The sequence below is a fragment of the Drosophila suzukii genome, chromosome 2R, assembly GCF_043229965.1.
Source record: "Drosophila suzukii chromosome 2R, CBGP_Dsuzu_IsoJpt1.0, whole genome shotgun sequence".
Taxonomy (NCBI): domain Eukaryota; kingdom Metazoa; phylum Arthropoda; class Insecta; order Diptera; family Drosophilidae; genus Drosophila; species Drosophila suzukii.
Window position 1 is genome coordinate 12,102,969 of NC_092081.1, and position 27,708 is coordinate 12,130,676.

Genomic DNA, 27,708 nt, shown 5'->3' on the forward strand with positions numbered 1-27,708 from the left:
AAACTCATTTTGGTTTTTATGTGTGTAATTTTTAATATACCACTTTTGAACGCTGACGTTAGACAGTGCAATATCGTTTTTAAATCTTTACCTTAAAATATAGCCACACAAAAATATTTAGTGTTCTTTTTTAATCAGGCATGCCAACTTTACCGGAAAACTGGTGCTATGCATATTTTAATTTAAATGCTAGACCTACGTTTGTTTCGGTAAGTAGAGTTCTTTTAAAACTTTCAGATGAGAAGCAGGCTATGATTAATTCAATATCGTGTCTATAATACTATTATGTTCGGTTTACATTTCAAAAAATCCAATGAACCGCCCAAATGAAAAAAAAATCCGTGAATCCCCCTGCTAAACACGACTTTCGCCAACGACGCAATGAGACGCGTTAGTGCTTCCGCAGCACGTCTGGCCACACCGATAGTATCGAATGCACGAGCTGCTGCAGTGCCATCTCTAAAACGCTGGCGTTTCTCTCACCGAATGGTTTACCTTTTAAGCAATGCAAACAAATTACAGGCATACACGTAACCAGTGGCTGTCAATTGAAGCGAGAACCGGCAGCTAGGCAAACAAACAAGGCATTCCAACCGGCGAAAAAATCGATCGGACTTCCAGTGGATCAGTTGTGACGTGTGACACATCCGCGATTCGATTGACCACCAGCACACAGATTGATTCAATTTCGATTTCGATTCGAACCAAACCAATCCGGATTTGAGTTCCCCAGAATCTGCGAAATCTGCCAGCCTGGCGGTCGCTGGAGTGTGACGTGCGACCCACGACCCGCAGATAAACACACATACACACCAGTAGATGCTGACGATTCCAGCTGGGCCCGTGCCCGATGCTGGACACGCTTGTTGGACACGGCTGCTCGACACGGGTGCTTTGCTGTAGGAGAGCCAGCCCAGGGCTTCCAATCCCACCGAATCCGATTAGCCAGCTTCACACCAATGCCTCTGCAGCGGTAGAGACCCAGCGCAGCAGACACCCACCACCACCACCCACCAATTCCTCCCCTACAAGAAGATGCGATCGCGCAAGGTGCTGCTGGTAGTCGGTTTTCTGGTTACGTGGACCTATGCCACCTACTATCTGCTGTTGCGCCACACGGGCGTCACCACCAGCCGGAATCAAGCGCATCAGGCCTACAAGCTGAATTCGCAGGCACGCGAGGCCAGCCAGCAGAGTCACCATCTGGCCCAGAATGTCTTCGAATTTGTCAAAATGAAGTACCTGGAGAACCAATCACCTTCACCGGCCTCCACGCCCCAGATCAGCATCGTTGCCGCCGAAATATCAGCAGAGCTGCCCGGGCAGCTGGCGGCCAAGGCGCCCACGGCTCGCATTCCGACGAAAACATATCTGGCCAACGGCGAGCCCGTCTTCCCAGTCCTGGTCTTCGCCTGCAATCGGGTTTCGGTGAAAAAGTGCATTGACAATCTTGTTCAGTACAGGCCAAGCGTTGAGCAGTTCCCCATTATAGTGTCTCAGGTAGGGATCTAATATACATATTTAATCCAAATGAATTTAATTTTAATTTTATGATATAGGACTGCGGCGACGAGCCCACCAAGGAGATAATCCTCTCGTACGGCAACCAGGTCACCCTTATCGAGCAGCCTGATCTCAGCGACATCACCGTGCTGCCTAAAGAGAAGAAGTTCAAGGGCTACTACAAGATAGCCCGACACTACGGCTGGGCATTGAACACCACCTTCGGCGTGGGCTTCGAGTTCGTCATCATAGTCGAGGACGATCTGAACGTGGCGCCCGACTTCTTCGAGTACTTCCTGGGAACGCACAAGCTGCTCAAACAGGACTCCAGCCTGTGGTGCGTTTCCGCCTGGAACGACAACGGCAAGGCTGCCGTGGTGGATGCGGCGCAGCCGGAGCTGCTCTACCGCACCGACTTCTTTCCCGGTCTCGGCTGGATGCTCACCAAAGAGCTGTGGGGCGAGCTGTCGGTCAAATGGCCCAAATCGTGAGTTGGGCAATTATGCCATTTGCTAGCAGATCGCTAATTGCCCGTTAACTGTTCTAGCTTCTGGGATGATTGGATACGTCATCCGGCCCAGCGCAAAGATCGCGTGTGCATAAGGCCCGAAATATCGCGCACTCGCACGTTTGGAAAAATAGGCGTATCCAAGTAAGAGATAACGAGCACAAATTGGAACAAAATGCTATAATTTATCTAATGGTTTGGTTTTTTTTTTGTTTTTTATAGCGGATTGTTCTTTGATAAGTATCTAAAGCATATTAAACTCAGCGAGGACTTTGTGCAGTTCACAAAAATCAATATGAGCTACTTGCTGAAGGTTAGTAACATAGTGCACTATTGTTTGACCATGATAATTACTATTTCCTATTCAGGACAATTACGATAACACGTTTCTGCGACGCGTATACACGTATCCCATTGTTACGTACGATGAACTGCGACGAAACCTCATCAGGTGAGTTTTTGTTTTCTTTGTTATTTACATGATAGCTCTGGGTAGTTACATCCTGAAAATGGCTATATCAATTTTATATTTTTTAGCTTTCTAAAAAGCTATGACTCAGTCGAATTCAATGTTTCAGAACATTTTGAGATAACACTTAGAAACACACTGTAGTATGAGATATTTCGTTAGCTTGAAGCAATATTGATAAGAGCTCTATTCTATAAAAAATGTTTACATCCGTTTATTTCAATGCAGAATTGAAGGACCAGTTCGCATCCAATACACTACTAGGGAGCAATACAAGCGGACAACTAAGATGCTGGGGCTGATGGATGACTTTAAGGTAAATTAATGGAACTCTTTGCTTGCAATCATTCTTAATACATGAGCCCTTCTTAATCCTTACAGAGCGGTGTTCCTCGAACTGCCTACCATGGCATCGTCTCCTTCTACTACAATAAAAGGCGCGTGCACTTGGCACCGAATGCAAACTGGAAGGGCTATGAGCTCTCTTGGAGCTAACGACGCTAAAGCCTGAACATCGCCAAGTCCACCTCCTCTACCACACAGCTAGCTCGTGTGCTTGTAATACCAAAAAATAGCCCTATGAATATTTTATTTTTGTTTGACCAATTAGCTAAGTTGTAACTATGGAATCTCCTCGAACAGCAATTGCTGTTTATTGCCATCGCGACGGGCGGGGAGTTTGGAGATCGACTCTTTGAGCAGTCATTGGTTTCATCGAACTCCCTAACCTGCGGCCTACTGTTGGCGTAACAAAATCAAATCAAATGAGTCTCCACTATGTATAGTAGTTAACCGAACTGTGTGTGTGGCAAGAGCCCAAAAGTGTTCCATTCTAGCACGCCACACAAGCAATGCAATGAATTGTAAATAAGTCAGTGTCGTTCGCTTTTGTTACAGCTCTCTAAATCTCTCAATTTACCATGTTAAATTGCATATAGTTATAGCAATGGTTAAGTTATGGTATTCAGCATGTAACTCTTAGCATTTAAGTTGATCCATCTCGAGTTCTAACGCTAACGGACGTGTAATATTTGTGATTTGTGATTTTTTAATTAATTAATTTACATTTATTAATTGTTGAGAGCCAGTCAGTAAACGATACCCGACCCACAATGTAACATAGAATAGCAATAACTAGCGCTAGAACTAGAACTAGGACGAGAACTAGACCAGTGTTGGGCCACAAGGGGTGAGCCAATAATCCCGGGCAGGTCTGAAAGTGTGCCACTCTCAGCTAGTTGTAATGGAATCTACACAGACGAGACATGTACTCTACCCCCTATGACTATCCTTTGTATGAGCATATTTTTGTGTGTGAGAGACGTACGGAACATAAATTCTAAAGATTAAACGATGTATGTAGTTTCATTCCGCAGCTGGTGGCTCTTCATCCTCGTCCAGCTGCTCGCAGTCAATGTCGCTGCACTCGGACTCTGATTGCGTGGGTCTTCGGCTCCTTTGGGCTTGATTTAATCCGTCATGGCCGTACGATGTGGCTACTCCACCGGCTGGAGTGCTCCGTTGCTGTAGAAAGTTGGCATTCGCATCCCCGAAGACACGTTCCAGTTCGGCCAAACCATTGGAGGACCCGCTTTCCGTTTCCGGCGGCAATGTGGCGTACTTCATCTGCAGATAGGCCTCGTTTGGTGGCAGGGAGGCAGCATAATCCACATAGCTGCCCGCATACGACTTGCAGCGAGGGATATAGCTGGCTGAGTGGACTACTCCCGCCGGTGACTTGGCCACTCCAAAGGGCAGGGCAAAGTTCAGGGGCTGTCCACGGGCCAGGATGGCATTGCGGGCACTCTCCATCACACTGGGTCCCGGTAGAGGAGGCATTCCGCCACTCGTCGGATACGGTCGCATGGGTGAACCGGTGGCCGCCGCCGATGGCATGGGTGCAGCCGATCCACTACCATTCAGCATGATGGACTGAATGGGCGTGGGACCCGTTGGCGTTTGGCTGAAGAGCCACAGTCGATCTCCAACGACCATTGGTCTGGCCAATCCTCCGATTCCCAGCTGGGCGTAATAGTGCGAGGCCAGCGTCTCCACGTCCGAGGTGTACTTGCGCTTCCACTTGGTCCGGCGGTTCTGGAACCAGATCTTTATCTATGTTGGGGGTACAACAGGTAAATACATTTTAAAACACCAGACAGGGCAGGATTTTTTCGATTACATTTAAGAATTGTCTTGTGAATATAAATTTAATGTCAGTGCAGATGGTTATGTATTCTAATGATCCTATTAAGACTTAATTGTTTTTAACTATAAAGAAAAAAATTATTTAATTCGTTGAACCAAGCGGAAAGATTTTCCTTTATGATCAACATGTTACTTCTTGAATTCGCTCATACCTAATTGATTGAAAACCTATAATAGAACTATTATATCTTGTGACCGTTTTTTCGACCGTATGATCAACTAAAGGTCGGTTTCAATCTGAAATTTTGTATACGTTTTCCACGCTTAAAACATACTTTTAGTTTACCATGCGAAAGATAAAATGTTGGTTAAAGTTAGAAATCGAACTGAACGTTTTTTTTATTTTATTAAAATTTAGATTAATATTTTTCAATTGATCAAAACTGAATATTTTCTAGAATTTTTTAATGACTTTCATTGGTTTTGTTTCCATAATATCTGCTACAGCAATGAGAATATGTTATAATATTAATCAGACAACTAAAAACAAAGTAGAATGGGATAGATACCTTCTTCTAGATACCTTTCTTTATTTTACTCGACTTATAGTGTTTGCTTTTTTAAAGGATCCCATTCCTCACCTGAGTTTCTGTGAGTTGGAGTTGTTTGGCCAGTGCTGTTCGCTTGGCCACCGAAAGATACTTTCCCCTCTCGAACTCGGTTTCCAGGGCTTTAATTTGGGCTGCCGAAAATGCGGTTCTCGGACGCTTTTTGCGGTCATCCCCGAGGCCTGCAACGGAATAAAATGGGGAATTGAAATCTCTACAAAAAGGGAATCGAAATTAGACATTTATTGCTACCGACAGCGGCCATTCCCGAGAGCGGTGCCAACTATTCTCGCCTAATTGTAATTTGTCGATCCGCTGGCAAGGTTGCATCTACAATCTCCCCATCCCCAAAAACCCCTTTGAATAAGCATGTGCATATCAAAAAGTTGCATTTCACTTAGCCAAGGCGTCTAATTGGCCATTTTGCCGTACATTCTCTTGCCTGACCGAAAACAAATTGTCATATAAATTCCTTCTTTACGGGTGGAAGCTTTCCTTTGATACTGCGACGGTTCTTTGTTTGCTTCTGACATTTGCATCATTAGTCGACTGCGCTGGGGTGCGAAAAATGAAGGTAAATGGATGGCTATTCTTTGTCACCCGAAAAGCTAATTTCTGATCATTTGTTTCTCGATCGCACAGATGACAGATGAGATCATTCAGCCGTAAACACTCGATCATTCAGGTGGGAGGCTCCTGGTACTCATGGTACCAAATTAACGATTGGGCTTCGGGTCATTTCTACTTAGAACTGAATCTCTCTTTGATATTTTTTCTCTTCTTTTAATTTCAAGATTTTGGTTGTACAAATGTTTTTTCTATATGTAGCAAAAATAATTTTTCATAATTGTCTTAGTTCGTTTCATGATGTTCATAATTTTAACTGTTAAAGAAATTAATTAAAACCAAAATGATTAGTTTGTGGTATTGAAAAAGATTTCTGTGTCAAAAAAATACATTTTTGGGAACAAATATTAGAAAAGGTACATACTTATTTGTACTTATTTAAACAATATAACTGAAGAGCTTTTTAAAAATTTTCTATTTGTATAGCCGTCTACATTTCTTGTGTGTTTGAAGTTGAATCATTTAATAACGTAAATGGTTTTGAGATGATACATGGACATGGCTAGATTAGCTATTATATTAATATTAATTATATTGATTTAATCGGGTAGCTAACTATAATAAGAGGTATTTAAAAATACCAAGTAATTTCCGTCATGATCGTTACCGCAGTTTATACCTCAAATCATTAAGTAACAATCGGACGTTTTTTAGTTTTCCAACAAAAACGCCTTTTCTCCCTTGCATTTGCCTGGAGTTTTAGAAAACTTATAGGGTCATTAAAAAATTATTCAGGATTCGTAGTGTTAAAACTTTAATTTACATTCAGGTAAATTTAACGTAATGAATATGAAGCCATTATCACACCTTTACTTTATGCCCTTTGCTAGGCTATCTTTTTAGCACATCAATTATACGCACCGTTTCCATCATCCGAGGCCAAATCGATATCACTTTTGCCGTCATCCAAGTTATCCTCCAAGCAACTCGATGTGGCTGGACTCGAAACACGCGAAGCACCACCACATAAGCCACCGCGACCACTTTCATCCTGCGCCGATTCTGGAAATGAGGAATCGGAGCTACGCATTTCCGGCTTGGCCAGGATTTGTTCAATAGAGAAACTGTGTGGATAACGACGCACCGCCGATTGCGAATTCATATTGTTACTGATTTAATACGATTTAAGGATCGGTTTATAATTTCCAAATGCTCTTAAAATATATCGATATCGGAATTTTATCCCGCAGACAACAGCGCGCGTCGAGATCTTACGGAAAACTAATTTGAATATTCGGAGCATCCTGCTCACTGGCCGATTTTTCAAGATGATCGCCTGGCGGGGCGGAGCCTAAGTAGAATACTTTATACGGCCGGTCCTCAAGACAGAAAGAAACGGAAACATATTTCCCTCACAAATTGGTTTATTTTTAAAACATGTGTGAAATTGTGGCGAGGAGGGCGTGGCTCTCGTTCGTCTTCGTCTGCAGTATTTTCGATTTCGTTTTTTTTTTTTTGCCGCGCTGCCTGTGATTAAAAGTCATAATTTTTGGCTAATTGTCTACAAGTAGCGCTATTTAATATTTCGATGGCTTGCTAAATATTTTTAATACGTTTGCCAACATATTTCATTCATTTGATTAATGAGCAACCGACCAATATTTGGCGACTGGATTTGGTTTCAGTGCATTGGTGTGCGGGCACGTGTCCTCGTTTGAGATAATTTGTATTTGTACAAATAACTCAGTTTTTAAAAATGTATGAAAATTCATTTATTATTTGTTGATTCTTGATTTATGTAAGGTAGCAATAATATACTAAACAGTAAGACGGTTAAAACTATTTTTAAACATTTTCTTTCGTTTTTTAGTATTAAATATATTTTGGTATTTTTCTAAAATATCCGAATACCTTGACCTCTATATATTTTTTAGGTAAAGATCCTTGAAATCGGCGAAAGATAGATTAATTTGCTATAAAATTAGAAATGCTTAAAAAATGCGTTTTGAAACCGTCAACCATTGATGGTGTTCCAAATTCAGTATCATATTATATTACCTATCTAACTATCTATCTATCAATCTATCTATCTATCTATCTATCGTTCTATCTTTCTATATATCTATATATCTATTTATCTACCTATCTATTTATCTACCTATCTATCTATCCATATATCCATATATTTGACTATCTATCTATCTATCTATCTATCTATCTATCTATCTATCTATCTATCTATCTGTCTATCTATCTATCTATCTATCTATCTATCTATCTATCTATCTATCTATCTATCTATCTATCTATCTATCTATCTATCTATCTACCTATCTATCTATCTTTCTATCTATATATCTATCTATCTATCTATCTATCTATCTATCTATCTATCTATCTATCTATCTATCTATCTATCTATCTATCTATCTATCTATCGTCATATCTTTTCTATTTATTTTGATTTTTCTGTGCTTTTTTCCCTGCGAATGGATGGTGAAAATATTTAAAAGTGCTTTCCTTGACTGTACAATCCCAATATACCGAGCCCCCTGTAAAACTTTCATTAATTCGAAATTATGAACACATAATTCAGACAGAATGTGCTGGGGAATGGAAAAGGGGGCAATCAAGATGCGAGTGGAGGGGAGGATCTGAGAAATTAGCCGGCGGCATGGGCGACACTAGTTTCCAATTGGCCAGCAGCCAAATCCACGTCATTTACTATGCTACAGGGTGCCATGGATGGCTGGATGGCCGTGTGATAACGTCTTCATTATTCATGCGCGATTTGAACAAAATATGTGAAAACACGTTAATTAGTCGCCAAGTTGCGAGAGCGAAAGGGCAAAAGGCGAGGACGAATCGCAGCTTCGCATCCATTTAGCCGGCCGAGCTGTCAGTTTGATTTAATTTAATGAGAATAGTGGCGGGGACAGGATTCGAGGGGATTTGGATCTGCCTTATGAGGCCGCATGCCCGAGTGTCGCGGGCACTCAAATCAAAATGACAACTTAATTTTCATAATTGCGCTTAATGAATATTCGACTATTGCTTGCCATATTTCAAATTCCACTGCCAGACAGAGGGCAGACTTTGTTTCGGCTCTGGCATTTCGAATCATTTACCAATCTGTTGGCTATTTCTTATACCATTTCCATGTTGGGTCTATGAAATTTATTTGAAGCGGATCGCTGAATTTTTTAATCATTGCTCTGATAATAAAAATTAAGAGCATAAAGATATATTATTTTTAAAGTCCATTTTATCCAGTTTAGAAAAATATATAAATTAAAAATAAATAAAGCCGACATCCGAGTTGTATTGGCCCTACTGTTCGTTAGTCTGGAGATACAGCATTTGAAAGGTCCTCAAAACACCCCAACTATGTTTTTTGGTGCTAAATTTATTAATATTATTTTTATTAAGTATTGAAAGATATTATCCTAGCACAACAAGTTAAAAAACGTATAGTTCTTGTGCTAGAATAATATAAAACGTACGTAGCACTGGTCACAATAATATTTCCTAAAATATCAAACAACTAAACAGTACATTATTTCCTTATACGTACATATGAATGAATACCTTTTATTATGGTTGGTCAAAGATCAAATTATCTTTCTAAAACAGTATGAAATAACTTTATTATTAACAAAAGAAGCTAGATCTATTTAGTTGTATAATATAATATTAAAAAATTGTATGTTTATAGTTTAATGACTTCTGCGTTATAAAAATGAAATGAAGATCATAAGTAATTTTTTCCTGCTTTAGGATGGCATGCCATATTTGAAATTCCATTAAGGACTTTGTTTTGACTCTGGCATTCCGATTTAATTAGAGATCGGTTGGCCCTTTGGCCGGTTATTGCGTAAGACCCCCAAAAATCCTTAAGCTAACCAGATGAGCTCGTTTGATGATCGCATTTAACGTTAAATGGAGCGGTGCAGCGTCAGAATTTAATTAATAACCGAGCATGCATCTTCATTATAAATCATCACTTCTCGAGTGTTTGTCAGGCGCACGCAGCATAAATCACGGCGGAGTCACGGGCGGAGTTGCACTGGCAGTCGCGTGGAACAGTCCGTCCTCCGGCCGTAATGCCGTTGTTTTTTGTCCCCTCTTTTTGTCATCGCATCCAGCTAATGATGCATCAAGTCCTGCGGGGTGTTAGCTACATCTAACTTGGGTCTTGCTGGCACATCGATCATTGGGCTGCTCCGGCCAAACATCTGTATCTGTATCTGCGACACTCCCACGCCATTGTATCTCGGATATTCCTGGGGTTTCCGATTACGTCAAAGGTGACGTTGGACGCACCACCAAGGGATTCCTTTGCGGCCGTGCATTGAACTCTTTGGGAAATTGTATCCTGATTAATTCCTTGGGCTGTCTATTTGTTTGCCTCGAAGCTAATTTGTGTAAAAACCTAATAGAGCAAGTTATAATGGAGAAAGATGACACTAGATTTTTGGAAGATACAGAAGAAATCATTTTTTAAACATCATTTGTGATTAATATTGTATGGTATTTAAAATGAAAAGTACAAAATATATTATACTTACAATATAAAAAATAAAAATAATGCATTTTTTTTTTATTTTATTTTTTTTATACTCCTGATATGATCAATGTATTTAAATGAAACTACAACTGTATAATTTAAATATTTATTTTTAACTTTTATATATGCTTTTTTTATAATTTTAATTTAAATGAAGTAAGGGGGACATCCGTTACTGCGGAAATCCAACATAATCGTGTACAGATTGCATTATCCTTCCAGAAGTCTGCAATAAATATCAGTCATGAATCTTCACCTCTCCACCCAAAGTATGCTGTTAATTTCATTCATAAAAAATTCTTCGGGCAAAGGAAACCATCCAAAGCACACCAGCCTACGCTTTATAAACTGACAGATATAAATAATAATTAAGAAAAAATGAGAGAGAATGAACTGCATATTATTAATTTAATGTGCGCCTCGTTTCGAATTCGGAGTTCGGGAATGGGATGAGATGGTATGTGAGTTCCCGGTTCCCGGTGGAGAGCTCTTTTCTGGGAAACATGCTTGGGGAGGAGCTCGAGGAGTAAAAGGCGTCATTCCGTGCTGTGTTTATGTCTCAGGCGAGCAGACAAGACTCATAAATTACAACCAATTATCAAATTAGATTTTTACAAAACATGCAGTTTAAATCATATAGGAGTGTTTCGCTTTTTACGACATGATCTTCTCGGATTTCCGTGCTTTTTTTTATCGGTTTTTTCACGGGTTGAATGGGATTTTTATTTGTGTTTTTTTTTTTTATTTTGTTTGGATCAAATGCAGAATCAATTTGGATTCATGGGCTGCTGATGGCGACAATTAAAGAAAAGCTGTGCAATCGACGAAAATTAGCAGACAATGTGAGCCCTGACAACCGCGGGCAATTAATTTGCTGTAATTACTCAGGGCTGAGTGACAGATCTGGAGACTGCATCTTCTGGCTGAATTTGTATCTCGAGTGTGCGGAGTGCTCTGTGTTGCCACCTCAACGCATCGATGGGATTCTCCTCGATCTCCGGCATTTTAATGAGCCAAATGGAAACGGGAACGGAGGCATCTCCCTTCGAGTGGCGGAAAATTGCCCCCATCCCAAGGAAAGGGGTGCAGATCCTCTAGTGATTCTACTAATTGACATCGGCAGTCTGGTCTGTGATATCAAACAGTTTCACGCACAAATTGAAACTGATATTTGCTCTGGGCAGATTTATGGGACTAAGTGATGAGCATATGTTTTAATTAATTTCCAAGAAATTTTTTAAAAGTAAGAATGCTAAAATCTCTGATCGATTAGGTAAGCCCGGTAATTCCAGTGCTTGAGGTGCTTCTCTATGGTAATTATGACAAATGTCTAACCCGAACATGAGCCCTCCTAATACTCATAATACCACAAACATTCTATATAGTGGATGGGGGGACACCGATCCCCCTCTTTCCATTTTTGTGGCCACATCTGCATGACATTTTTTTTGCTGTTGTCTTGTTTTGGGGCTCGCGACATTTTCTCGAGACGCCGCCATTAATTAGAAGCGCTCTCGTCCAGCCTGGAGGGAAATCGGTCTTTTGGAGATGGCGGATAGAGATGGAGATGCAGATGCCTATTGGTGACATTTAGCGGCAATTTATTGTCATTAGGGGAGATTGAGGGTCGAAATGAACTACAGGTGTTGGCACAGAATCGCTTAATTAGCCTTTATTATTAGCTACGATGTGGCAACTAAGTGGGCAAATGTGGGAGAAACATCGGCTTGGAGGCTTAAATAAATCTGGTTCCCCAACTCCACCGACTTCTTTGACTTCCTGTTTGAAAGTTGGCGCCTAATGCCGACGTTTAGGGACAATTAGCGACACGCCTTTTGGCGCCAGCCAGCATGGAATTCCGGATAGTTTTTGGGGGCATGTATGTGGGTTCCTGAAATCGGGATATGAGCCAGGGGCAGGTTCAGTAAATTCCACACTGTCGACAGTGTGTCGCGACTAGAACATCCTGCCGATTTAGGTCTGGGATAGAGATACACAAGTGATCATGTTAAAGATATCACAGGAGTATTTGAAAATTAAAAATTCTTCTTTTATTTTAATGCAAATATAAACCATCGATCTTACATATCTTTATTATTTAGTCATAAATATATTATTCTCTGATTTTGAAGCTTCCCTGATAATGTTAGGATAATTTAATGCAGTGGCAGATCCAGGACTTGGTTGTGGGCGGGGATATACAAAAATTTTGTTGAAAAATATAAGCAAAACGATTTTTGAAAAATTCTTTTTGCATTTATTATTACTTTTGCTTAGAGGAACTTTTTGCATAAAAAATGTTCCTTTTCAAGTCTAGGAAAAAGTTCAAAATGTAGATTTTCACAAAAATTCGCCATTTCAATAAATACTGAATGGGTTAAGAAAAGACTGTAAATGACCTTTGCATTGATGCCGAGATGTACATGAAGTAAGTTCAAATTATGAGTATATTTAACTTTTGCTTTGTGTAAATACTTTTGACCATCCCTGTATATACTTTGTCCGACTTAATAAAGTATATACAGGGGTGAAAAAAAAACGATTCCTTCTACGTGTTACATACTTTCCGAAGAATCTAGTATACCCTTTTTTTTTACAAGTAAAGAACATCAACAAGCCGTTCGTCTAAGGGCTGCCAGCCAGTGGTTTTTTAAATTCTCCCGCCTAATTTTAATTCGCCTCGCCTCACCTAAATTCGCCGCACTCGAAATTTGCAGCCCTAGCGCCCTCTATGCGTCTGTTGAAGCGAACTACAATCGAACTACTTTACAACACTGAAATTGCCACCAAATATTTTATCTCAGCTGTTTCTCCCTGACTTTGTTTACACTTTGCGAGTTTATTAACATTTAAACAACGTTAAACCATAAATAAAATGGCCTCTGCGACCAGTTCAAGTGCTCGACATTTATTCGACGATTCAAAGAAGCGTTTGTGTGCCCGTGTGGGCGTAAATGTGAATAATTTGGGTGAGTTGTTGATGGTTACTCCAAACAAATCGTTACTATAGTGAGATATTGGATATTTCCAGGATCTGTGGCCCGTCAGGTTGTTAGGGGTTCCAAGAGCAACGAGGTGAGTTATAGCTGGTAAAGCCTGCAATGGTCCTAACTGAGATATCAATCCCACCCACAGATCATGCATCAAACCCTGAAGAACTTCACCCAAGTGGACGTGGTCTCGGATTACAGCCACCAGAATCTGCAGAAGATGACGCTGATCCTGCAGCACGTGGGCTACCAGTACGATGTGATGCAGGATAGTGTCAACCACTTGGATTACCTCAAGGAGCAGGTGACGGCCATGGAAAGATGATTGGAAGAGCAAAAGCCTAGACACTAGCAGCGATCCCGACCTCCACCACCCGTTTAGTTTGTCCAAAGAGCCATATCCATACATAAATATCCATAAATATCAAAAAAAAGATAGCCGGAGAAGGTCAAGGGCCAGCAGAAGAGTTGGGTGCGCTGATAAGATAAGCCACCTGCCCTGGAGTTCCCTTATAAAAGAGCTGAATGGCCTAAGATACCATCGCAGTTGGCAACTTCAAGACGCAATGATGAGTTCGGAACTTAGACTATTAATAACTCTTTGGCTTATTTGGACGACAGCAGCCCAGAACTCCACGGATGGTGGTCAGGATGGCCGGATTGTCGGCGGCTGGGAGACGCGCATCACCTTCTTCCCGCACCAAGTATCCCTGCAGTTGGGCACTCGCCACGCCTGCGGTGGAACCATCCTTTCGCACACCATCATCCTAACAGCTGCCCACTGTGTGCTGGAGTACAGCAAACCGCAATATTATGCGGTCCGAGCCGGTTCCACTGATTGGTCCAACGGAGGCAGCTATATCCGAGTCCAACGAATTATACCGCACCCCAAGTTCCATGAGCCAACGAGGATGAATAACGATATTGCTATTGTTCAACTACAGCAACCCCTAGTCTACAGTCGGGAAATTCAACCCATAAGCCTGGCCAGCAGTCTGGACCAGATTAAGCCGACAGCCCAGCTTTTTGTCAGCGGATGGGGCAGTACGGCGATCACGCAGGTGCAGTCGGAGAAGCGTCTTCGTTACACAGTTGTCCAGCAAATGGATCAGTATCAGTGTGCCAGAAACTATTTTGCAGCTGGCACTGTGACCAACACCATGTTCTGTGCGGGAACTCAGATGGGGGGTAGAGACAGCTGCCAGGGAGATTCTGGAGGACCGCTAGTCACCTCCATCACTGGCCAGATGAAACTATACGGCATTGTGTCCTGGGGTTATGGCTGCGCAAACGCCATGTTTCCTGGAGTTTACACAAAGATTTCCGCATATGGTGACTGGATAGCGCAGACAACGGGAGAGCTGGGTCTAGCTTAATTTTTCCTATAAACTAATTCTTTACTACTTATGAATAATAGACAAATCACCGATATTCTTAAGTTATCACGTATTAATAAGACTAACCTTCTATGTAAATTACCTTTTCAATCGCTATAACTTGCTAATTCTCAAGCTTAGATGACTAACCGAAAACATAAAATATTACTTATCGAACAACAATTTGTTAATTTAATTTTAACGCCAAATTACCTTGCTTATGAATGCAAAATGTAAAAACAAGTTTTGGGATCGTGGCTGTGGCTGGCTTAGCCGATCGTAGTCGCATATAAAATGCGCATCTCGGCGGGCCAAATACCAGTTTTTGGCTCTCTCGAACTGCGAATTCCGAAGTATTATCCAAGTCGCCGTCAGTTACCAATCGCAGCTTGAGTTGAGAGGCAACAATACCCAGTCATGAAGCAGTTTATAGTTTTGGTAAGTGATCGATTGCCTCGGCACTACATCGGATATTACTCAACTATAACTCTTCCTGTTTCCATGTCAAGGTCGTTTGTTTGTTGGGAGCCAGCACAGCTGATGTATCCCACCTGGTCACCCCGGAACCCAAGGTTCCAGCTAGTCCGTATGTGTTTAGCTACCAGGCTGGCCGAGCTCCCGGACATGTGGATCGCCAGCACACAGAGGTATCCGACGGATCGGGTGTCATTCGCGGTGCTTTCTCCTATGTGGATCCCAAGAACCAGGTTCGCACCGTCCAGTATGTGGCTGATGAGCATGGCTTCCATCCTCAGCTGAGCCACAAACTGGAGGACAGTGCCGCCGTCCAGGCTGCTAAGAGAAGGCATTTCGAGGCTTACAACCGAATTGCGCAAGAGCATGCTAGTCACACACCAGGCCAAGCAGTGAGTATTCCGTTGGCAGGTGTGGCTCCAAATAGTGTGCAATGATGGCATTGTTTTCCGTTCCCAGGCACTAGCTAACGCTCCGCATGCCAGCGCCGCCGTGGCCCATGCCACCCAGAAGCACTTGAGCGCCTTCGAGCGGATCGCAGCGGAGCACGCGGCTATTGGACGCCAGCAGGAGGCACAGCGTCTGGCACTGGCCGCCCAATCCGAGCATGGAGATATCGAAGATGGTCAGTACCACCCGTAAGAGGTACTATAGACGAACATCCAACTGTTTGACATGAAAATAAAACGGAACTTTCCAGAAACACCTGTTTTTAATGAGCTGGTTTCATGATTTATAAAATCGTAATGGGATAGAATATCTTAAAGAGCAATCAGGGAAATTATCTTCTTTTAAATGATCTGCCATATGGTTTGTTTTAAACAAAACATGCAAACTAAATACAGTTCAGTACTCGATTTTTATCAGTATTTTTATAATTGATCCCCTTCTTTTGTATTATATTTGTGTTATTAAGATGGCTTGATATTCATTAATTATAAATAATTAATACAGTTGAATGTTATTAGCCTTTAGTGTGTAGTCACCTATGACACCTTCAACTAGTTAGGTGGTTGGAAAAAATGCTCGAAGTCTTTCGAATTATTGGGCTCCTCTTTTTGGGATTCCACTTTGTAAGATTACAAATCAATGAAACTGAAACTCTAAACATCAAGCTTCTTTATCACTAGAGTTATTCTGAGTATATGGATCCATGCCCTCATCATAATGGATTTTCACAAGACGAAGCAGAGGCAGTATTAAAAGATTGGCCCGGCAATCTTAACTTGGCCAAGGTTAATAGGTCCCACAAGTGTCATGTGACATGCATTTTGATGTATTTCGATATAATTGGTACCTCTGGAGAGGTTACTCTGGACAAATACTTCGACTCTGGTGTTATTGATGAGTTTGCGTTTGCACCAACATTGTTGCGATGCCGTTATGAGTATAGAGAAGAAACAGATTTTTGTGAGCATACTTTCGGTATTTTCAACTGTTTCAGGCAGGAGAAATTACTAAGCAAAAAATAATTATTATAATAAAAATCCGTAAAAAAATATATTTTGTATCTAAATTGAAGTTTTTTGAATAAACATTTCAATAATTTGTTTGTTAAATTCAATGGCAGCGGCATCTTAAAAAAGGATTGTATTGATGGTAGGATAGTTTAGGGACTTCTTAGTTTATTCTTAATAAATTCTTTTTGGATAAAGGGACTTCCTCAGAGTCCCTTGTTGTAAAGTACAAATACATAATACAGTACTTAATAACTAACAAGAAGAATATTATAAAAAGAACATGCAACGGCTCAGAGATCTATAATAACGAATCAGAATCAGATATTTTTGATTGAGCACTTTCTTTTGTATAAAATGTGAATTGTTTTAATTGTTTGGGACTCATTAAATAAAATATGGTAATACCTTTTCATTATAAAAGTAGAGTGTGATTTGCTTTTGGTATAAAGTTTCGTGTTGCCTTTAACAAGTTTAATGTCAGTCTCTATTTGGATTACATTTTTGTTGGGATTTCAGTTAGTAAGTATTCAGCTTTAATTATTATGAAAGTTAGAGCACCAAGATTTTTTCGACAGGCTAACGCTAAGTACATCCATCCATGCTACCTTAATAATGCAATGTTGGGATTTGTAGCAGAAGAGGAAGCAGATGGAGTGTTCAAAGATTGGCCGGCCAATCTAAATTTGGCCAGCGTTAATAGGACCCATAAATGTTATGTGACCTGCATAATTTATCTTTATAATCTAATTTCACCCTCTGGAGACGTTACTTTGGAAAAATACTTTAATTCCGGGATCATTGATGAGATTGCGTTTGCACCAACATTGAATCGATGCCGCGATGAGTACAAAAATGAGACCGATTTTTGTGAGCATATTTTCGGAATGTTCAATTGCTTTAGGCAGGAAATATTACTGAATAGAATTAAATAATAAGTATTACACAATGAATGGTACCGAGAACAGAAATTATATAAACTATATATTTTATAAACAACTATAGCTGTAGTTGGTAACTAATTGGTTGGGTCTTCGATTATTAAACAATTAGAAGTTTACATCAGATATTTTGAATTTAATTGAATTCTTTTGTATGAAGTATATATTATTGAAATGTTATGCAAACGTTTTTATAATAAAAGTAGAGTTCCAGTTGATTTTAGTGTACAGTTTCCTATGATATCTTCACCTAGTTCAATGCTTGAAAAAAATGTCACTAAAAGCCTCCTTATATGGCTATTCATTTTGCTAGGATTTCAGTTTGTAAGTATAGAATCTATAATTTATTTTGAAAGCTTACGTTTCATACTCCTATTTTTACAGAGTAATTCAGAGTTTATCCACCCGTGTACCCAACATAATGGGATAACAGAAGAGCTAGCATATGAAGTGTTGAAAGACTGGCCCGGCAATCTAAACTTGGCCAGCGTTAATAGGACCCACAAGTGTTTTGTGACCTGTATTTTCTTATATTATCATATTGTAACCAGCTCTGGAGAACTTAGCCTGGACAAATTCTACAACTCTGGGGTTATTGATCCTCGTTCGATTGCATCAACATTACGACGATGCCTCTATGAGTATCGACAGGAGACCGACTATTGTGAGCATACTTTCGGTTTGTTCAACTGTTTTAGGCAGGAGCAACTAATTAAGACACACGCTACCTTTAATAAATGAAAAAGCCTATTGCTAATTTACAGTAATCACTCTAAAGACATCACAGTAATATATACTTAAGCTAAAAAAAAGTATACTAAATATTTATAATTATCTCAAAAGTTTTGATACCTTAAGGATCGTTATTAGTTCTTCCTTTAAACAAATTTTGTCGACTAAGGTACTTTCTTACCGTCTTAGAAATTCTCATGCCCAATATATTCGTATTCAGAAAAATCGAGTATTACATCCATTTTCAAGGTTTATTTAGCCAGCGTTACTAGGACCCATAAATGTTATGTGACCTGCATATTTTATCTTTATAATCTAATTTCACCCTCTGGAGATGTTACTTTGAAAAAATTCTTTAATTCCGGGATCATTGATGAGATTGCGTTTGCACCAACAATGAATCGATGCCGCGATGAGCATATTGTGAGCATATTTTCGGAAGGTTCAATTGCTTTAGACTGGAAAAATTACGAAACACAAATAACTAATAAATATTACACAATGAATGGTACCGAAAGCAGAAATTTTAACTGTTGTTGGTAACTAATTGGTTGGGTACTCGATTATTAAACAATTCCAAGTTTACATCAGATATTTTGAATTGAGGTTTTTCTTTTGTGTGAAGTATATATTATTGATATGTTATGCAAACGTTTTTATAATAAAAGTAGAGTGCCAGTTGATTTTAGTGTACAGTTTCCCATGATATCTTTACCTAGTTCAATGCTTGAAAAAAATGTCACTAAGACCCGCCTTATATGGCTAATCCTTTTGTTAGGATTTCAGTTTGTAAGTATACAATTTATGGTATATTTTGAAAGCTTAAACTTCATACTCATATTTTGACAGAGTCATTCAGAGTTTATCCATCCGTGTACCCAACATAATGGGATAACAGAAGAGCTAGCATATGAAGTGTTGAAGGACTGGCCCGGCAATCTAAACTTAGCCAGCGTTAATAGAACCCACAAGTGTTTTGTGACCTGTATTTTTTTATATTATCATATTGTAACCAGCTCTGGAGAACTTAGCCTGGACAAATTCTATAACTCTGGGGTTATTGATCCTCGTTCGATTGCTTCAACATTACGACGATGCCTCTATGAGTATCGACAAGAGACCGACTATTGTGAGCATACTTTCGGTTTGTTCAACTGTTTTAGGCAGGAGCAACTAATTAAGACACACGCTACCTTCAATAAATGAAAAAGCCTATTGCTAATTTACAATAATCACTCTAAAGACATCACAGTAATATATACTTAAGTTAAAAAAGTATACTAAATATTTATAATAATCTCAAAAGTTTTGATATCTTAACAGACAAATTTTGTCGACTAAGATACTCTCTTACCGTCTTAGAAATTCTCATGCCCAATATATTCGTATTCAGAAAAATCGAGTATTACATCCATTTTCAAGGTTTATTTAGCTAGCGTTAATAGGACCCATAAATGTTATATGACCTGCATATTTTATCTTTATAATCTAATTTCACCCTCTGGAGATGTTACTTTGGAAAAATACTTTGATTCCGGGATCTTTGATGAGATTGCGTTTGCACCAACACTGAATCGATGCCGCGATGAGTACAAAAATGAAACGGATTTTTGTGAGCATATTTTCGGAATGTTCAATTGCTTTAGACAGGAAAAATTACGAAACACAAGTAACTAATAAATATTACACAATGAATGGTACCGAAAGCAGAAATTTTAGCTGTTGTTGGTAACTAATTGGTTGGGTACTCGGTTGTTAAACAATTCCAAGTTTACATCAGATATTTTGAATTGAGGTTTTTCTTTTGTGTTAAGTATATATTATTGAAATGTTTTGCGAATGTTTTTATAATAAAAGTAGAGTGCCAGTTGATTTTAGTGTACAGTTTCCCATGATATCTTTACCTAGTTCAATGCTTGGAAAAAATGTCACTAAAACCCGCCTTGTATGGCTACTCCTTTTGTTAGGATTTCAGTTTGTAAGTATACAATTTATAGTATATTTTGAAGCTTAAACTTCATACTCCTATTTTGACAGAGTAATTCAGAGTTTATCCATCCGTGTACCCAACATAATGGGATATCAGAAGAGCTAGCATATGAAGTGTTGAAAGACTGGCCCGGCAATCTAAACTTGGCCAGCGTTAATAGAACCCACAAGTGTTTTGTGACCTGTATTTTGTTATATTATAATATTGTAACCACCTCTGGAGATCTTAGCCTGGACAAATACTATAACGCTGGGGATATTGATCCTCGTGCGATTGCACCAACAATACGACGATGCTTTTATGAGTATCGACAAGAGACCGACTATTGTGAGCATACTTTCGGTTTGTTCAACTGTTTTAGGCAGGAGCAACTAATTAAGACACACGGTACCTTCAATAAATGAAAAACTTTACTGCTTATTTACAGTAATCACTCTAAAGACAACACAGTAATATAGACGTTACAACAAGTATATTAAATATTTATAGTAATGTCTAAAGTTGTGAGATCTTAAATATCGTTATTAGTTGTTCCTTTAAAAGAATTTTGCCGACTAAGGTACTCTCTTAGCGTCTTAGAAATTTTCATGCCCAATATATTCGTAGTGTGTAATATCTTAGAAAAATGGAGTATTACATCCTTTTGCAATGTTTTAATTAAGTGCATTCATTTTCATAATATATTAAACAAAATTATTTTGATAACCAATAGTTTAATTTCAAAAGTTTGAGATTTTAAAGTGAGATTATCAAGGGTTCCTATTTTGTTAAGAGATATTTCTAATTAGGCATTTAAAAATCAAATCTAAGATTTAATTACGTATCTTTTTGTTCGCTGTAATGTTAATCTCTCAATGGGCAGCAATTAAATACCCACTGTATTTTTTAATTTAATTCAATTTTATTTAATTACTATACATTTGATTGTTATAAAAAACGGGAATTGGGAGTTTCTCTATTAATATAGAAAGTATGTTTGACCGCAAAGCTCTGTATTTAATCGTAGCGTTTTTGTGTGGGACAGTAAATGTAAGATTGAATTTCTAGTCCTTACGTCATACGCTTTAATTATTCCATTCTAATCGATTTTGAAAAGGGTAATACTCCAGTTTATAATCCGTGTATACAACAAATCGAGTTAACAAAAGAAGAAGCACATCAGGTATTGGAGAACTGGCCAGACACCCCAATCGATCGCAGTTACAAGTGCTTTCTAACATGTGTCCTTCTGGACTTGGGGCTGATTAGTAAATCTGGGGAGGTACAGATCGATGAGTATTTAAAATCTGGTGTTGTGGACTGGAGATGGGTGGCGATGGAGTTGGTCTATTGTCGCATAGAATTCTCAGATGAAAAAGATCTGTGTGATCTTGCATTTGGACTTTGGAACTGTTTTAGAAAGGTAAAAAAAGAAGGTGATGAAAAACTGAAAAATAATTGAAAATATTCATAATATATGACTTTTGTAAAACAATGTTATTATTTGTCGAAATTGAGAACCACGCTTATGTATAAACATTAATACGAAATTAATAAAATTTTAAGGGGATTATTTGAGTAGCCCATACCGCTAAGGTCAGTCGTGTGAGCAAATTTGATATTATCTCGTTTCAGTGTAAATTTAAACAGATTTTATTGACAAATACTTATCTACATGCCAATAATCATACCAATCTGTATATTATTTTAGAAATTATGAGTGATTTAATTAAACTTGCTTTGCAAGGTCAGTAGTACCACTGCCTCCGATAGGTGGCGTGCCGTGTGTGTGTTTTGGAATTTTATTTAAACTACAATTTGGAATAGAACTTGATAGTCGACTTAGTGTTTCTTCTTGCTGTTTTAATATATATAACTCGTTGATACTTATGCCAGTTGGAATACCAAAAGTTTCGATGATACAGAGCTTTCTATCGCTCTTGTCTTTGTTTTGAAAATCAATCGGGAGCCGGGTCCGCTCATCAGCTTTAGTTCTGCTCCGAGATTCTCTGTGATGGGTCGACTTCCGCTGTGCCTTCTGATTTTGGTGGGGGCGATTTGTTTTGGCCACGGCTACGAGGTGCCTGAGGCTCAGGTGCGCGTGTTCTATCCCAAGGGATTCGAGGTCTCCATTCCGGATGCGGAGGGTATTTCACTGTTCGCCTTCCATGGCAAACTGAACGAGGAGTTCGATGGACTGGAGGCTGGTCAATGGGCACGGGACATCCCAACAGCCAAGCGAGGACGCTGGACGTTTCGTGATCGAGAGACGAAGCTCAACCAGGGCGATACCCTGTACTTCTGGACCTACGTGGTGTACAATGGACTAGGCTATCGCCAGGATGAAGGAGCACATGTGGTAACCAGCTATGACAACCAAAGAAGCTAGTGTAACATTTCAAACAAAGAATCAATAAACATTTTAAGCCGAGCTTAAAGCTTACACATATATTTGTTTATTTACAAACCTCATTTTCGGTTTTTTTTCGCTCTTCTGGTTCCCAGCTGATAGCTAATCTTTTTCTTGTTACACTTAGACAAACAAACGTTCTCGATTTAATGTTTTCAACATTTTAAAATAACTTGGAACTGGGACTTTCAGTTCTTAATAATAAAAACGTTATTCTATCTTGTACCAGAATCAAGAAGCTTGAACATACTTTTTTTTAATGACTTAACATAATGTAATCAAGTCAATTGATATTTAAATCAAAGGATTGGTATGACTTTAATGTAAATTCATATTTTATGCACTCTCTGCTCGTCGCCATCGTCCTCCGTCGCTTTTCGTTGTGGCTGTGACGTATTTAATTATTTTCCTTAGTAAAAACACTTTTATCCAATGCAAATTTATGCACTTTTAAACGCTGTAATTAATCATAAATAAAGCGCGAGGCATTAATGGCGAAATGGAGCGCAGGGCACTGCAATGCGATGGTCTGAAAATTGCGTAAAATGAAGCTCGCTCTCAAACCAACCGATATAATTTGCTTTATGCACTGGACGCAATGCACGTCCTCCAATACAGTGGCGTTCATAAAAATGGTATCGGAGTAAAATCAACGGTTTTCTCGAAGGATGGATGAAAAGGGACTATACACTTTTATATAGATGGAAACAACATTTTCCAACTTTTAGTTCCTTTTTAGAAACTTCAGCAATTGTGTATTTAAGTCAATAAGAGTTTTGGAAATTATCCAGTTAATTATACACGTTACTCGTAGAGTACAAGGGTGTGATATAGTCGCCGGAAAGTATGTAACAGTTAGAAGAATCCGTTTCCGACCCATAAACTAAAATCTCCGTCTGTCCGCCTGTATGAATGCTGTGATCTCGGAAACTATAAAAGCTCAAAATTTGGGATTAAACATGCAGATTCTATAGATTCTTGCGCAGCGCAAGTTTATTTCAAGACCTATCGATTGACGCAAGATCGCCAAGCTCACTCTATAGGCTGCCAACGTCCATAAGGCTAAAATATGTCTGACGCCCACATTTTTAAAGATTTTTTAAAGGCGTAAATGGGATTATGTTTGGTTTACGTATCTGCAAAAAGTTATGAGTATATATTGTAATCGACGCTAGGTGGCGCCTTGCAATCTCGTAAAAAGTAGCATTGCTGCTTGCATATCTCCATCTCTCTCGCACTTTCCGTAACGAGTATCTGATAGTCGAGGCATTCGACTATAGCGTTTTGCTTGGCTTTTGGTGTAATAATTGTTACCAAATATTTTGCTATTGTTTCAACCGCAACTGTGTTCATAAAATTACATAGGTATGTATGTATGTACTTATAGCGACCCAAACACATACTTGCACTCACGCACGGTAGACATCGGGGCAAAAAGTTTCCGTGGATTCACAAGGCAAATTGATGAAGTTTTAGTTGCGGCAACTTCGCTACGTGATGTGTGCGTTACCAGACAGAGACGCACTGTCCACGGACCACGCCCCTTTTTGGTCCTATTCCCAAACTCCCATATTCCTATGGTGTCGCGCCGATGTCGTTTGGCTTGGAATGGTAAAATGGTATGGGGGTCCCCGGGTCCTTTGTGCCCGTTCGTTAGCTTTTTCTCGCTCCCGCTCGCCTCGGTGCGGTGTCTTTTTTGTAAGCAACAACAAAGCAATAGCAAATGCAATTACAACGCAACGAGCACACATTTTTTGCACTCACTGTTCGCCGAGTTGAGAGTTTGGAGCCACGCTAAATTGGTCTGGCAAATGCTTTTGGAAGTGTCCGGGCCACGCCCCCTCGTCCCCTTTTTTTCGCAACCCCGGTAGCTTTATAATTTTCAGTCTTTCTGAACATTGCGTGGCAGCCGTTAAACGCTCCATTGGCGCCTTTTCCCCACGCTCACCGACTTTTCTTTTTTCCTTTCGACCGTCAAGAATTTCTTGACCACTTTCAAAAGAGCAGAAAATCATACCATCTTGGTTATGAGTTACCTAATGGTTTTACATCTCATTGGTAAGTAATAGAGGCTTCCGCAGATATAATATTATTATATTATTATTTTTATGGGTCGGCTTATAAAAAAGTCGGTATAAGTATTTTTATCAAACAAAAGAAATATATACTTTTCGAAAATCTCAGCTTATTTTTCATGACTTTTTTAATTATGACGGCCTTAGAAAAATGTAGTATGAAAAAGATCCAGTTTTGACTATAAGGTAAATTTTTAAGCATTTTTGTGATTTTTGAAAAATTTCAGTTGCTATAAGTTTTGGTTGGAGAATCTTTTTGCATCAAAAAATCGATCTGTTCAAGCCTAGGAAATAAGTTTAAAAGGAAAAATGCCACGCAATTATCTTTTGCTTCATCCAAATACTTATGCCGACTAGTGTAGATTGATTTTTTCTTTTCCTAGGAATTTAAGCTTTGCTTATCTCTGAACATTTGATAGAAAAGGTCATATAATTTCTTGAAAAACAACAGCAGTAATGCTATGTACTTGCATATGTATATACAAGAAGCGATTCTTTGCCGTTTTGGGTATAAAAAGAGCAATAAGCTTGTCTGTTTTCAATTTGAAAATGAACATTGTCGGTGAAGTGATCGTCTTTATTTGCTTGATATTCTGTTCTCGAGGATCATAGGATATCATAGCAGTGGCCCACTTATAACTGATCGTGAGTATACATATATTAATTTGGTAAATTCAATGTACTAATTTTTTTTTAGTTCCAGGTTTCATCCTCACACATACAATACCTAACACCGAACCAGGATTTATGTAAGTAATTTCCAATGACAGGAATACATCCTTCTTAACTTGATTTACTGATTAACTCGAAGAAGTTACCTGCTACTAGTCTACTAATTACACGAAACCTATTATAAATAAAAATATAACTATTAGGCATTATTTAATATTATTTATTGTACATTTTTAGGCTATAACATATCCTATAACATATATAGCCTATTATTTATAGTAAATCTTCTTCATCTAATCTAATTTTACTTACTTTAAATGCAGAACGGTTTGTTTGGGAGCAACCTAGGATAGTGAGCCTACATCGAAATGGTACTATATAGAATTCTTGATTAATCATCCCAACTACTAATTGACTTTAAGTTAAAAAAAAATTATAGCTAGGGCCTTACGATTGCTTGATTTTTGACAAATTGACAGAGTATATTTTAAAAAGATAGGACCTTATGGAACTTCTGCTGTATAAATGATACATAAAATAAGCGATCACTTTCTTTCGACCATTCGTTGCCCATTGAAAGTTGTGCGATTGTGTCACTTGCTGGAAAGATGGAGATCCATTATCATAGCAAGGTGCTCTTAAGGAAGCCTGTTACACACGTTTCGACGCTTAATGCCCGACACGTTTCGAGCTTTGGGGCGTGCCGAGCTGTCTGTCCGCTCCGCTGGCTGGCAATACTCGTCCGTATACATATGCATGCATTTTTTACAGTGTTTGCTGGGGCATGGCAGTGTCATAAATATTCTTTGCTGCTGCTTTATATTTTGTCCCGACAACGACAACGATGACGACTACGAGAAAGCAGTTTATCAATAATGCAAAATATTCCAGTGGATAGGGTGTGTGGGTGTGATGGTGGCCACCTCCTGGGTCCCCATTTGGTTACCGCTCACTGGAAGAAAAGGGAAAATCCTTTCTTATATACAAAATTTTGTTTATAAAACATGGTTCCATACTCACAATTTTGTATGTAACATATTGTTTTTCAATTATTTGATTTATCATTTTTATGAATTGAGTTATTATATATGTTTTCAAATTATGATAGACAAATGAACCATGACCATAATGTTTGGTAGTATAATTATTTTTAGAAGCCAGTTCTTATCTACACAATGTGAGGTGCCTCAATTACAAAAAAATAAAACAGTACCATAATTTTAGAAAAATCTAGTTATATGGTTTATTTTTAAATCCAAGATTAATACTCTGATAAACAGACAGTAGATTTTTAGTCTACAAGAAAGGGTTTTAAACCAACTTGTATTCCAATTGCTATTATATTAAGAAGGATAAATTATTGTGTGATCTCTTTTTAATTCCCTTTTCTCGTTATGATTTATTTCTTTGCTAAGGCTAATAAATACTAAAATTATATCCTCGATTGGAGGACGATTTCTCATCCAGTGTAGTTGTTGGCACTGGTGTTGCCCAGCGAAGCGGCATAAGCTGCTTGGGCAACATCCCTAAAGCTCCACGGCCTTCGATGCCATTCCGATGCAGAGTAGTCCCCAGTGACAGCGGCAAGGAGCAATAGGAGCCAAGAGGAGGAGCCACGAGGAGGTGGCCATGAGGAGCAGCCAGGAGCGGTAAGGAGCACCAAGGAGCAGCATCGAACAGAGGGACCAGAAAGGAGCTGTCGAGCCAGCCGCTGCACTCTGCGAGAATGTTTGTCGATTTGACTACGATTGCGGAAACGTATACAGTTCGTTGATCATTATCCGGTTCGTGATGCCCTCGTTTGCCGGCGACGTGATGCAGCTTTCCGTAGTTGAACGCTCCCCATTGAACTTATTACCCAGACAGTTTGTTGCGAGTGGGTATCTGGATCGGGTCCTGGTTTTGGTCCTGGTTCTGGGTTCTGGGTGTTCTGCCGAATATGCATCGACAAGTAAAACACATTTCACCGGGCAAACGGCTGCCTGGTTTATGTTTTGCATTAGCGCAATGGCTCGACCAGGCTGGGCCGGGCACTTTGTCAATTGGGGCAGTCGGGCATTAATTTCACTGGCTACTTATGGCGCATTAAATGGCAGCATCAGATCTATGGGCTACTAATGGCCCGGGTGGTAATTGAATTTTTCATTCCCATTAATGCCATTAAAGTGGTAATAGTAAATTGCCATGAATATTGAGCTGGATGTGCTTATTCTGTCTGAAATCATATATTTTGGTAATTGAAATG

General features: G+C 39.3%; 8 protein-coding genes and 1 long non-coding RNA gene across 9 annotated transcripts; 8 read left to right on the forward strand and 1 right to left on the reverse strand.

The window, feature by feature from the left end:
• Positions 1 to 444: 444 nt before the first annotated feature.
• Mgat1 (alpha-1,3-mannosyl-glycoprotein 2-beta-N-acetylglucosaminyltransferase) lies at positions 445 to 3,831 on the forward strand. Its single transcript, XM_017074947.4, has 7 exons — positions 445 to 1,500; positions 1,560 to 1,990; positions 2,051 to 2,155; positions 2,234 to 2,324; positions 2,380 to 2,462; positions 2,709 to 2,796; positions 2,862 to 3,831. Exons 1-7 carry the CDS (start codon positions 1,036 to 1,038, stop codon positions 2,973 to 2,975), a joined length of 1,377 nt encoding a protein of 458 aa, XP_016930436.2. The 5' UTR covers positions 445 to 1,035; the 3' UTR covers positions 2,976 to 3,831.
• Positions 3,554 to 7,013, reverse strand: lms (lateral muscles scarcer). The gene is made up of 3 exons (XM_017074948.4): positions 6,722 to 7,013; positions 5,267 to 5,415; positions 3,554 to 4,592 (listed from the first exon to the last, which is right to left on the reverse strand). The coding sequence occupies exons 1-3, from the start codon at positions 6,960 to 6,962 to the stop codon at positions 3,846 to 3,848; spliced, it is 1,137 nt and encodes a 378-aa protein (XP_016930437.3). The 5' UTR covers positions 6,963 to 7,013; the 3' UTR covers positions 3,554 to 3,845.
• Positions 7,014 to 13,159: 6,146 nt separating this feature from the next.
• On the forward strand, positions 13,160 to 13,709 carry BORCS7 (BLOC-1 related complex subunit 7). The gene is made up of 3 exons (XM_017075043.4): positions 13,160 to 13,336; positions 13,399 to 13,442; positions 13,503 to 13,709. Exons 1-3 carry the CDS (start codon positions 13,243 to 13,245, stop codon positions 13,680 to 13,682), a joined length of 318 nt encoding a protein of 105 aa, XP_016930532.1. The 5' UTR covers positions 13,160 to 13,242; the 3' UTR covers positions 13,683 to 13,709.
• Positions 13,710 to 13,923: 214 nt separating this feature from the next.
• Positions 13,924 to 14,916, forward strand: LOC108010197 (trypsin 3A1). The gene has a single exon (XM_017075041.4). The coding sequence runs from the start codon at positions 13,924 to 13,926 to the stop codon at positions 14,731 to 14,733; it is 810 nt and encodes a 269-aa protein (XP_016930530.3). The 3' UTR covers positions 14,734 to 14,916.
• Positions 14,917 to 14,920: 4 nt separating this feature from the next.
• Positions 14,921 to 15,915, forward strand: Cpr57A (Cuticular protein 57A). The gene is made up of 3 exons (XM_017075042.4): positions 14,921 to 15,171; positions 15,243 to 15,599; positions 15,667 to 15,915. Exons 1-3 carry the CDS (start codon positions 15,151 to 15,153, stop codon positions 15,847 to 15,849), a joined length of 561 nt encoding a protein of 186 aa, XP_016930531.3. The 5' UTR covers positions 14,921 to 15,150; the 3' UTR covers positions 15,850 to 15,915.
• Positions 15,916 to 17,121: 1,206 nt separating this feature from the next.
• Positions 17,122 to 18,362, forward strand: LOC136116584 (uncharacterized). Its single transcript, XR_010653567.2, has 3 exons — positions 17,122 to 17,186; positions 17,243 to 17,929; positions 17,990 to 18,362. It is a non-coding gene; the product is annotated as an uncharacterized lncRNA (long non-coding RNA).
• Positions 18,363 to 20,227: 1,865 nt separating this feature from the next.
• On the forward strand, positions 20,228 to 20,778 carry Obp57d (Odorant-binding protein 57d). The gene is made up of 2 exons (XM_065863596.2): positions 20,228 to 20,315; positions 20,375 to 20,778. Exons 1-2 carry the CDS (start codon positions 20,229 to 20,231, stop codon positions 20,729 to 20,731), a joined length of 444 nt encoding a protein of 147 aa, XP_065719668.2. The 5' UTR covers position 20,228; the 3' UTR covers positions 20,732 to 20,778.
• A 521-nt stretch (positions 20,779 to 21,299) lies between these two features.
• On the forward strand, positions 21,300 to 22,018 carry Obp57e (Odorant-binding protein 57e). The gene is made up of 2 exons (XM_017071937.4): positions 21,300 to 21,356; positions 21,424 to 22,018. The coding sequence occupies exons 1-2, from the start codon at positions 21,300 to 21,302 to the stop codon at positions 21,766 to 21,768; spliced, it is 402 nt and encodes a 133-aa protein (XP_016927426.3). The 3' UTR covers positions 21,769 to 22,018.
• A 267-nt stretch (positions 22,019 to 22,285) lies between these two features.
• Positions 22,286 to 22,749, forward strand: LOC108008798 (gram-negative bacteria-binding protein 3). The gene has a single exon (XM_017072696.4). It carries the CDS (start codon positions 22,321 to 22,323, stop codon positions 22,693 to 22,695), a length of 375 nt encoding a protein of 124 aa, XP_016928185.2. The 5' UTR covers positions 22,286 to 22,320; the 3' UTR covers positions 22,696 to 22,749.
• Positions 22,750 to 27,708: the final 4,959 nt, after the last annotated feature.